This window comes from Schistocerca nitens, chromosome 2 (assembly GCF_023898315.1).
Source record: "Schistocerca nitens isolate TAMUIC-IGC-003100 chromosome 2, iqSchNite1.1, whole genome shotgun sequence".
NCBI classification, from domain to species: domain Eukaryota; kingdom Metazoa; phylum Arthropoda; class Insecta; order Orthoptera; family Acrididae; genus Schistocerca; species Schistocerca nitens.
The window spans coordinates 158963230-158975726 of record NC_064615.1 but is presented as its reverse complement, the minus strand read 5'-3'; the positions used below and the strand labels follow the sequence as shown (position 1 = coordinate 158975726).

General features: G+C 38.3%; 1 protein-coding gene across 1 annotated transcript in view; it reads left to right on the top strand.

The window, feature by feature from the left end:
• The window catches only part of LOC126235852 (structural maintenance of chromosomes protein 4-like), a 329466-nt gene that overhangs the window by 274507 nt on the left and 42462 nt on the right, over positions 1–12497 (top strand). The window contains exons 17-18 of the mRNA XM_049944717.1: positions 824–997; positions 12179–12361. Coding sequence (XP_049800674.1) covers positions 824–997; positions 12179–12361 — 357 coding nt within the window. The remainder of the gene's footprint in view (positions 1–823; positions 998–12178; positions 12362–12497) is intronic.

Here is a 12497-nt window from a genome sequence, read left to right as displayed (position 1 = left end):
ATGAAATTATTGTCCACACTTTGTTTTGCAAGCACCAAAGGACAAATGCTCAGCACATTTAGTGATCATTTGGCTGCAGTTCTTATGTGCCAGGTGGATTTTGTAGGTCCAAGGGTGCAGATCTTCATTCAGAATTCATTTCATACTGCTTCTGAATGTCAGTGAATAGATTTTATCAGACTTCCTGCAAAATTGTCACTCATGATGGCAATGTTATCCCCAGAACAACTAACACGAGGATGGCCTGTGGGTTTAATGTCCTCAAATAAACCATTTTCTCAACTTTTGCAGTCAGTCTCATCATAATTCACTTATTGGTACATTATGTTCCACTAAGCTTTCTAACAATCTCTGTAAAATGTTCGTCACATTTGTAATACGTATTCACTGTGACAATACTGGGTTCTATTGTGAAGTGTTCCGTTGCTAATCACAGAAAAAACAGATGTTAATTATGTAGTGTTCAGTGCTGTGAACTAAATAGAAGAGAAATGGTGTGCATTTCAAAAGTTGTGTTCCTTATGGGACACCCTTTGTGTATGAATGTTTTTAGGTAAATATGTGTATATTTTGAATACTTCATTGATGATGTATTATAATATTTATTACTCTTTTATATATACATTACTGGTAGGTGATTCACATACATAATACTCAGTTAATATCTAGATCTTTGAATTTCAGAAGCACTAACAACTCTTCATTCCAGATTACAGAGTTCATTTGTATTGTTTATTTTTGTTTGTTTTATTATACAGTTTTCAGTTGAAGTCACTTTGTCTTTTTGATCAATTGAAAAACTATATAAATATATTTTTTTTAGGCAGCACTACAGAACATTGAAAAGGAAGAATCTGTACATAGCCATAACCTAAAACTCCTCACTGATGAAGAGGGAGATCTGAATTTTAAGATTTTAGACATAACCAGTAAACTTAATGAGAAGAAGACGACCTCAGAGATGCACAGAAATACGATAAATTTTTTGAGTAAAAAGGTACGTCAATTCATTGTACTATGCTGTAATTGGTAAGACGGAGATTTAGGAACCAGGTTTTAAATTGTAAGACATTTCCAGGGGCAGATGTGGATTCTGACCACAATCTATTGGTTATGACCTGTAGATTAAAACTGAATAAACTGCAAAAAGGTGGCAACTTAAGGAGATGGGACCTGGATAAACTGAAAGAAGCAGAGGTTGTACAGAGTTTCAGGGAGAGCATAAGCGAACAATTGATAGGAATGGGGGAAAGAAATACAGTAGAAGAAGAATGGGTAGCTTTGAGGGATGAAGTAGTGAAGGCAGCAGACGATCAAGTAGGTAAAAAGACGAGGGCTAGTAGAAATCCTTGGGTAACAGAAGAAATATTGAATTTAATTGATGAAAGGAGAAAATATAAAAATGCAGTAAATGAAGCAGGCAAAAAGGAATACAAACGTCTGAAAAATGAGATCGACAGGAAGTACAAAATGGCTAAGCAGGGATGGCTAGAGGACAAATGTAAAGATGTAGAGGCTTATCTCACTAGGGGAAGATAGATACTGCCTACAGGAAAATTAAAGAGACCTTTGGAGAGAAGAGAACCACTTGCATGAACATCAAGAGCTCAGATGGAAACCCAGTTCTAAGCAAAGAAGGGAAAGCAGAAAGGTGGAAGGAGTATATAGAGGGTCTATACAACGGCGATGTACTTGAGGACAATATTATGGAAATGGAAGAGGATGTAGATGAAGATGAAATGGGAGATAAGGTACTGCGTGAAGAGTTTGACAGAGCACTGAAAGACCTGAGTCAAAACAAGGACCTGGGAGTAGACAACATTCCATTGGAACTACTGACGGCCTTGGGAGAGCCACTCCTGACAAAACTCTACCATCTGGTGAGCAAGATGTATGAGACAGGCGAAATACCCTCAGACTTCAAGAAGAATATAATAATCCCAATCCCAAAGAAAGCAGGTGTTGACAGATGTGAAAATTACCGAACAATCAGTTTAATAAGTCACAGCTGCAAAATACTAATGCGAATTCTTTACAGACGAATGAAAAAACTGGTAGAAGTTGACCTCGGGGAGGATCAGTTTGGATTCCGTAGAAATACTGGAACACGTGAGGCAATACTGACCTTACGACTTATCTTAGAAGAAAGATTAAGGAAAGGCAAACCTACGTTTCTAGCATTTGTAGACTTAGAGAAAGCTTTTGACAATGTTGACTGGAATACTCTCTTTCAAATTCTGAAGGTGGCAGGGGTAAAATACAGGGAGCGAAAGGCTATTTACAATTTGTACAGAAACCAGATGGCAGTAATAAGAGTCGAGGGGCATGAAAGGGAAGCAGAAGTTGGGAAAGGAGTGAGACAGGGTTGTAGCCTGTCCCCGATGTTATTCAATCTGTATATTGAGCAAGCAGTAAAGGAAACAAAAGAAAAATTCGGAGTAGGTATTAAAATTCATGGAGAAGAAGTAAAAACTTTAAGGTTCGCCGATGACATTGTAATTCCGTCAGAGACAGCAAAAGACTTGGAAGAGCAGTTGAATGGAACGGACAGCGTCTTGAAAGGAGGATATAAGATGAACATCAACAAAAGCAAAACGAAGATAATGGAATGTAGTCGAATTAAGTCGGGTGATGCTGAGGGAATTAGATTAGGAAATGAGACACTTAAAGTAGTAAAGGAGTTTTGCTATTTGGGGAGCAAAATAACTGATGATGGTTGAAGTATAGAGGATATAAAATGTAGACTGGCAATGACATGGAAAGCGTTTCTGAAGAAGAGAAATTTGTTAACATCAAGTATAGATTTAAGTGTCAGGAAGTCATTTCTGAAAGTATTTGTATGGAGTGTAGCCATGTATGGAAGTGAAACATGGACGATAAATAGTTTGGACAAGAAGAGAATAGAAGCTTTCGAAATGTGGTGCTACAGAAGAATGCTGAAGATTAGATGGGTAGATCACATAACTAATGAGGAGGTATTGAATAGGATTGGAGAGAAGAGAACTTTGTGGCACAGCTTGACCAGAAGAAGGGATCTGTTGGTAGGACATGTTCTGAGGCATCAATGGATCACCAATTTAGTATTGGAGGGCAGCGTGGAGGGTAAAAATCGTAGAGGGAGACCAAGAGATGAATACACTAAGCAGATTCAGAAGGATGTAGGTTGCAGTAGGTACTGGGAGATGAAGAAGCTTGCACAGGATAGAGTAGCATGGAGAGCTGCATCAAACCAGTCTCAGGACTGAAGACCACAACAACAACAACATGCTGTAATTGCTGCAGGTGAAAACTGAAGATCCTAGTTCTATGTATGGTAGAACGTACTGTAATGTGAATTTGCATAGAGAAACAATTCTACAAACTGGAAACGGATCGTCAGTAAATATTTTACTTATTTTTAAAAAGGATTGATTAAGTCTCCCTCCATCTCCAGATGTGACATATTTCTTCTGATGCTGATTTCAACAAAACTATTTCTGTGAAAGCTGTCTCTGTCAGAAATAAGTTGGCTGACTTACTGTTTTTGTTAACCAAATCTTGCAAAAAAGTAGTGATTTGTAATGACAATAACAATAATAATAATAATCTTATTTTCTTTTAAAAACAGCCTTATTGTATCTTTTAACTGAAAATATTGATACATTTTCATCACAGTAAGTTGATAAGGACTGCTCTGAAGTACACAGAACATACAATCTTCTTTTGTCAACCCTTCCTCTCTCCCACTACCTTCTACCACATCTCTCCACCATTCTTGTGTAGAGTGACATCTCTTTTTTAACCAGTTTTGTTGTGTGGAAAATATAATACCTAGACCCAGTGTTCTTTGTTTATTGTATACTAACACTGTCACTTCACGCATTTCCAAAAAGATAAAAAATGTTAAAAATGCAATTGGCCAGGGTGCACCTATTTCAGGGCCTCACAAAATGATCAGAAATGCATAATCCACAAAGGTCAACAGACATCACTGTCAGCATGAAGTTAGGTTTTTTTAAAGGCATGTTTGTGCTTTTTCTACAGAAATGAGAACTAGAGATACAGTTAGTGATGGCAGGCTTGGTTTCACTGGTCTAGAGAATTATGTACCTAATAAGTGGATTAAGGGCAGAAAAGGCCTGCCATGCTTTAATAATGAGATTCAGAAACTGTTGAGGAAGCAGAGGCTGTTGCACTCTTGGTTCATAAGAGTATGCGCAAATGACAACAAACAAAGGTTATTAGAGATTTGTGTCCCAGTGAAAAGACATACGCATGAAGCACACAACTACTACCATAATCATACCCTAGTAAAAGATCTGGCAGAGAGCCCAAGATAATTCTTGTCCTATGTAAAACTGCTAAGTGGGACTAAAGCTTCCATCCATCACTTATTGACCAGTCTGGTGTGGCAGTTGAAGATAGTAAAACAAAAGTTGAAGTTTTAAATTTCACATTGAAGAAATTGTTCATGCAGGTGAACCATACCAACATAACGTCATTTGACCTTTGAACAGATTACCATATGGACAACGTGCTAATAACCATCCCTGGTATAGGGAAACAACAGAAGGAGTTGAAAACAAATCACTGACCAGGTCAGTTTTTCAAAGAGTACTCTATGGCATTGGCCCATTACATAGCTTGCATTTATCATGAATCTCTCACCCAGCATGACTGCAAAAAAGTGCAGGTGACTTCTGTGTATAAGAAGGGCAAAAGAATGGATCCACAAAATTACAGACCAATATCTCTAACATTGGTTTTCTGCAGAATCCTTGAACATATTCTCATTTCAAATATAATAAACTTTCATGAGAGGAGAAGCTTATATACATGAATCAGCATGATTTTAGAAAGCACTGCTTGTGCGAAAGTCAGCTTCCCCTTTCCTCACATGATATACTGTGAACTATGAATGAAGGGCAGCATGCAGATTTCATATTTCTAGATTCCCAGAAAGTATCTGACATGGTACCCCAAGACAGTACAAGCATATGGAATAGGCTCACAGATATGTGAGTGGCTGAAAAACTTCTTAAGTTATAGAACCCAGTATGCTATTGTTGATGGCAAAAGTTACAAGGGTATCGTCAGGAGTGCCCCAGGGAAGTGTAATAGCACCGCTGTTGTTCTCTGTATAAATAAATGATTTGGCAGAGGGGTGGACAGCAATCTATGGTTGTTTGCTGATGACACTATGATGTACAGCAAGATATCAAAGTTGAGTGACTGTTGGAAGGTGCAAGATGATTTAGACAAAATTTGTAGTTGGTGTGATGAATGGCAGAAAAGTTTAAGTTAATGCAGATGACTAGGAAAAACAAACCAGTAATGTTCAGGTACAGCATTAGTAGTGTCCTACTTGACACAGTCTCGTCATTTAAGTATCAGGGTGTAATGTTGCAAAGCTATATGAAATGGAAGGACCATGAGAGGATTGTAGTAGGAATGGTGAATGGCTGACTTAAGTTTACTGGGAGAAGTGTAGGAAAGTGTGGTTCATCTGTAAAGGAGGCAACATATAATATGCTAATATGACCTATTCTTGAATACTGCTTGAGTGTTTGGGATCCGTACCGGGCCAGATTAAAGGAAGACATTGAAGCAGTTCAGAGGCGAACTGCAAAGATTTGTTACTGGTAGGTTTGAACAACATGCAAGTGTTATAGAGATGATTCAGGAACTCAATTGGGAATCCCTGGAGGGAAGGCGACATTCTTTTTGAGGAACAATATTGAGAAAATTTAGAGAACCAACATTTGAAGCTGACTGCAGAATGATTCTGTTGCCTCCAATATGCACTGTACGTAAGGATCACAAAGATAAGAGATGAGAAAGTGGGGCTCATATGGAGGCATATAGATAGTTGCTTTTCCTTCGTTCTATTTCTGAGTGGTACAGGAGAGGAAATGGGTAGTTGTGGCATGGGATACCCTCTGCCACATGTTGTAAGGAGGATTACAGAGTATTGATGTAGACTATTTTAACCTCGTACATTTTGAAGTATTAGACTTTAAAGGATGCCTACAGGGCTATGTCACAGAAATGCAACTGCTGCTGTAACCGTGTATACTGGACGCTACCCAGGCTGATGGTGTTCTTCACATCGTACCATTTCCAACATCTGCACAAGTCTCATGGAAACAATCAGCTGGGCACCCAGAAAGCGTCAGTGTACAAACACATCAATTAACAAATTGCTGTTCTGGTGCCGAGGTGAGAGTATGACAGGTTGCATGTAGTTCTGCAGTAAGCTGTAGTAGTGTGTGGAGAACTGCATAGTCATATGTTTCATCTGTGTCATATTTCGCTCCAATAAGAACTGTACAGGAATGACTCTGAACTCCACACTGAATTGTGTCATTTTGCACTTCAACAGTTGCAAGGTGATCCTGACTTCCTATGTGAAATGTTGTTAAGGATGAAGCTTCATTCACAAATCATTCTCGTGTAAATCTGCAGAATATGCACTACTGGTCTGTACAAAATCCCTTCTGGCTTCCTCCAATTGCTCATCAATGACAGTGCGATGTCAATGTTTGGTGCGGCATCATTGGTACCCATATTGTAGGTGCCTATTTTTATCAGGGAATAATAACCAGATGGCAGTATGCATTATTTCTGCAAGACACCACCTGCCCCTTCTCATGGGGTATGTGGGATTGGGAACACATCTATCAAAATGGTTCCAGCATGATGGATGCCCCGCACACTAAGCATATGTTTCCAAGGAAGTTGTGAATGCAATGTTTCCAAATAGATGTATAGGATGAGGAAGTCCGGTGAGCGGGCCACTCCAGTCCCCTGTTGTGACGTGATAAGATTTCTTTCTCTGGCATGCAGGACCCCCAATGCCACCAAAGGATACGCAACAATGTATTACTGCTGCGTGTGTGTGCAGCAATATCTGTGCAATCACTACAAAATGTACAATACTTACTTGTTAATCATCTCCACAAGTGTATTGATGCAAATGGTGAACACTTTGAACGTCTGTTGAGGCACTGCAGTTTCATCAGATGTGACTTTACTGGTTATCTGTGAGTTGTTTTCAGTGCTCAATGTCAGGCACAAAGTTGAAATTTCTGTGGGCTATATGCCGCTAATAATTGTGTTTGGAACACTAGAACCACATCTTATCACTAAATTGTACCTCTAATTTTCATTTCCATAGAAAAAACATACATGTGCAATTTAACTGAATGTAACTTTGTGTTGAAAGTGATGTTTGTTTACTTTTATGGACTGTGCTGCATTCATGCCCATTGTGTGAACCCTTGACAGCAGGCTGCAGGACAGTGCAGGAAACCCTTGCCCTCTAAAGTTTAATGTTTCAGACTGTGTGAGTTTTACAACATTGAGACCAAGTCTGCCACTGTACTTCTAGTTTCATTTCTGTAGAAAAACTTACATGTGCCATTTTAAAAATATAACTTTGTGCTGAAAGTGGTGCTTCCTCAGCCAAGTGCATTTTTCATATGTTTCTTTTCAGAACTATATAAGTTGGCCTGGACTAATTTTGTGAAACTAAATATAGTTTTCAAAACAAAGGTTTCCAGTGAGCATGAAATGTCAATTTCACAGTCATTGTGTATCACCAGTTTTGATTTATGGTAGTGAAGCCTGGATGTTTACTGCAGAAACCATTCAAAAATAGAGGGCTGTCCAGTGACTAATGGAGATATGCACATAGGGAATTGTGAGAGATAAGAAAATAAACAAATGGATCAGAGAATAGATTGAAAAGGAAGATGTAATTATGACTGATGGAAATGAAATGGAAATGAATGGGTCATGTAGCCAGGCACATGGTTGCTAGATGTACAAATGAATTTCGAAGACTAAAGTGAAGGCTGAGATGACAGCCTGATGGAAGATGGATAGGTGATGTTAGAAAAAGTGCAAGAGCCACAGGGATGTGCATAGCTGAAGACTGCGATGCATGGGAAATTGTAGATGTGGCCATTATTCAGCATTTGATGTCAAATGGCTAATAATGATGTAAGAACTCCAATGACACAAGATAAGTTTTGCAGTTTGGCGGTCTCGGTTGTTCAGAGAGAACTGTACAATAGCTTGGAATTATTATGTGTCATTGATTCATTGGCAGATAAGAAAGCAGCCAGTTACATATGTCTTACACATCCACTGTCAGTCATGTATCTCATCCCCTCGTGCTGACAAAAACTTTTGTAAGCAAACCCACATGTGGACTACAGGAATGCACAACTATGAAAGGTCAAGACTGGAGGTCTGCAGGTTGGGGATTTTGCTTGCTCATACTGACTCGAACATGCGCCACTCAACCACGGCTTTTTCAAGTATGAATGTTTGGTGCAGGCAGGCTGAGCTCGAACAAGTTGATGTGGGGCGGGGAGGGAGAGACCACCCAGCATGGCGCGCGCTCGTTGCTCTGATTTGTCTGCTGGTTCTGTGTGACTGCAGACTGGTGTTTCTTTTGATATACTTCCTCCAATTGATGGAACTATACTGACAGTTTAGTTATGCTGTACATATATATTCCTGCATGTTAGTGTCTACTGCTGCAGAAACAGTTAAAAGCCTCACAGACCTCATCACTTGTTCTGTAAAATCACCATATCAGTTCATTGTCGCATGTGGTTGTGAACAAAGATAAACTCCATCTCAACCATCTGAAAACTTTTCCATGTTCACATTCATTATCTTTCCATACAGTTTCTGTGTTTATGAATATACTTCTCTCTATAGTCCAATTAAAGTTACTTGGTAGTTGATACTTCATGCACTGGAACTGGATTCCTCCAATCAGACCGCTCAGCATCATGCCTGAACCATTCACCGTGCCACAACAGTTGGTCATTTCACTTCCAGTTCCATGTCCATCATTATTTCTTAATGTGTTTGTATTCCGATTCATTGGTCAGACACTTTTACTTTGTATTTCATCCAGGGTGCGATTTGTGCTTTTACCAGTGGGGGGGGATGTCTTAGGGGGTTAGTAGAATTAAATATGTTACTAGCTTGGACTGTGGCGTTATGCATGGTTAAACAGCTATTTATAAATAGATGTTAATGCCGAAACTCACTATTCACGCGTATGCACTATCAGAAAAGCCATCCCTTGTTATATCTTTAAAAGTACATTATAGGTAAGCTTCTTTACAAAATCATCTACATACAGGTATACGAGAGGAATTCAAAAAGTAGAGGCACATTTGTGAAAAGCTGTACTTATTCTGATGTTAGAAAACTGAAACATATTAGTAGTATTAATAGTAAGACTCACTAAAAACTTTCAGTGTTCGGCTCCACAAATTTAAATTAAATTATATGTAAAGTTTTACTCCAGTGCGTGGGAAATAAACATCCCAGGTTGGGATGCATAAACTAAAATCAGAGGAGGGGATGGTCTGATGCAGAGGGGGGGAAATCCCCCCCCCCCTGCAAATAGCACACTGATTTCATCACACATGATAACCACACCAAAAACAGGACACACACACACACACACACACACACACACACACTTACATGCAAGACATGATTTAGTATCACATATACAGTTATCATTACATTAGATAATCTTTGCATGACATTGTATGAAGCCAAATTTTTGAAGGTTGCAATTTCAACATTGCGATTGGAGCACCACAGTCATAAATATAATTGTTTCTCCTGACATTGTGGTATAGTGTAACGGTTAGTGTATCAGCCTCATATGTAGAAGTTCATCGGTTCAAATCTTGCCAAAGGTAGTGAATTAAAATTTGTAAATCTAATCAAAAGACTTTTATTTTTATTTACTGAATTAGTTTAAATGTAATGTTTTTCTTTCTAATTGTCTGCTGCTTCATTTTCATTGTTGTATTTGTATTATTTTTCTTCCTATCATTCTTTAGTCATTTTAAATCCGCCTGTCACCTATATTCTGCAACCAAGAGCCAACAAAGCCTGCTCATTGGTTGGTAATGCAGCAGCTCGTCTAGCTAAGCTAAGGGCAGTTTCAGGGAACCAATGATAGAAAGAAATTACAGTTTGCTTTTAGTGCTGAAACTGATTTTTTTCTGTTTTGAGTTTGCTCATAAGGTTAGCATTAATCACTGTGAACAAAGCGATCGTGATTTTAGTTCTGCTGCAGACTGTTGATCGCCATTTTCTCAGATAAAAATTACACATCATGAGGTTGTGGTTTGCTTAGGACATGAGTTTTAAATTTGGGCACTTACGTATAGTCTAAATTTGGGCTATAGGCAGACCTTGGGCCACTTTGTCAACATTATAACCTGTGCCATTTCCATTTTAGACTGCCAAGAACAGTCAAAAAACATCCCATAGGGAAAAAGAAGGAAATGGGATGAAAATGAATATGACCAGAGAACTAGTGCAATCAGAAATAAAACTATATAGACATGTCTGCTAAAATATTTAACGTGCCATGAGCAACATTACTCCTTTAAAAAAAGTCATGGAAAATTGAAAGAAAACTTGTATTATGTGCAGAGTTGGAAAAAGAACTAGTGTCTTATCTACTTCACATAGAAGAGAAATTTTTGACTTCATGAGTGGTTACCTGGTATGTTGAACGGCTTACTAGTCAGCGACAAGGATTGGTCTAAAACATCCACTTGAAAAGGGAGATGCAGGAAGAGCTTGGTGAATATTTTTCCTGTGCCGTAAGAAATGGACAAGAATTAATTGCTTTAATAATATAATGTGTGGGCTACTGTAAGGCCATAGCAGATGATTCTCCAATGTAATCTTTTACCACTGAGGGGAAAATTGGTTATATTTGGAGATTTCTCAACATGTGGGATTAAGATCACAGCAGTCTGATAATAGACCCGCACTGCTCACTAGCTATTTGTTTTTCTCTCCTGCACTACACTAAACCTGCATGAACTCCGTCACCTTGCGCTCACTGCATTGATGTCATTTAATAACTCACATTAACTTGGGAAACATGACGGATGTCAGTGTCACTACCATTTCAAAAACTCTTTTGTAGCTATATTTCTCTCCCAGTGTTGTAGGGTCAATATCATAGGGATCAATAAATTGCACGCTATCACTCTTTTTCAACATGAGACTTGTAAATCAGGTTCATGTGCTAAACAAATAGCACCACTTCACAATGACTGTTAGGACTTTGGGAAAGGCAAATGGTTTATTAAGAAGCTAAGATTTCACACTATCAGGTGTGAAAATATCATATTTATAACTACTTATTTTCTTCAAAATCACTTGAGAAGAGAAATGGAACTAAGAAATCATGTAAAATGAAAATTAGCAGTTTTCTTTTCCCACAAGGAAAGTAAGGCTTTTGATGAAAAAATAAGTTCATAATACAGTGTGGTGTAGTCTTACATACCTTCAAGTGTTTTTAAAGCATTAAAATCAAAGAAATGGTTTTCCCCCCTTTCACCAAGATGGTCGGGCCATTCGAGCAAGTGATCTGGCCATTTGAGCAAGAGACGCACAAATGAGCATGAGGGAAGTCAAATACAGTTGCTCCAAATGAACAAAATGACTAAATTGGCATATATTGGACATAAATGGAACTACATGCACTGAACAATTTTGAGCGCGCATAAATTTCAGAAACAGAACTCTAGTCTGGACACATATAACTTACTCCATATACACAGTTAAGCATTGCACTTATTGGGCCGTAAAGCCGCCCATTTAATCCAACCTAATATCAGTTTCCCTGAATTTCAGAGATCAAGAATAGGTCTTCATCACATCCCATTCCTCCCCTTTTCCAGATTAAATCTGTGTAAATCATCCACCTTTCCATTTCGTGCTCATTCCTTGTACTGTATGTATACCTATCTTTTGATCCCTTTCCCCACCCTCTCCTAGTTCCTTGATTTCTGACACCATTTCTCCAAGCACATTTTGTGTTCATTTTAATTCTGCATTCTGAGTGATCTGACCTTCTCACCCCTGGCCACCCTCACGCCCTCAACTTCTTCCTCTGCTATTGTGGTTTCAAAGGCTAGGCTTCCTATAATTCTTTTTGATGTGTATTTTATTTTGGCTGAATTGATGTAGATATCTTTTGAATATAAATTTTGGCCAATCTATCTCCCTTTGTTTGAATATAATGCTTCTCTATTTGATTGATCTTGCTTTATAAAATTGTGTCCTTTTGTTTATATGAGATGCCACTTCGATTGAAATAAAGTAATGCAATTATTTGCTCTCCATTTAGCTAAAGTCATTAAAGCCACAAGTTATCCCTGGTATAGAGGTCAAAGAGGAATTTAGCCTTCTTATGTCAGATGAATTACAGTACATAAACCAGGCAAAACTGGAAAATGACATTGCAGTGTTAAAAAGCAGAATTGGTTCTGAACTTGTAAATGTAGCCGTGATTGAAGAGTTCATCCAGAAGGTAAGATTATGACAAATATTAGACAGTCTCTTCACCATGCATGTGCATAATGACAATCACACATTATGTGATTTTGTGTTTGTAACTCTCCATAAAAAATATCTGACAAAGAATATACATATATCTAAGAGGAACC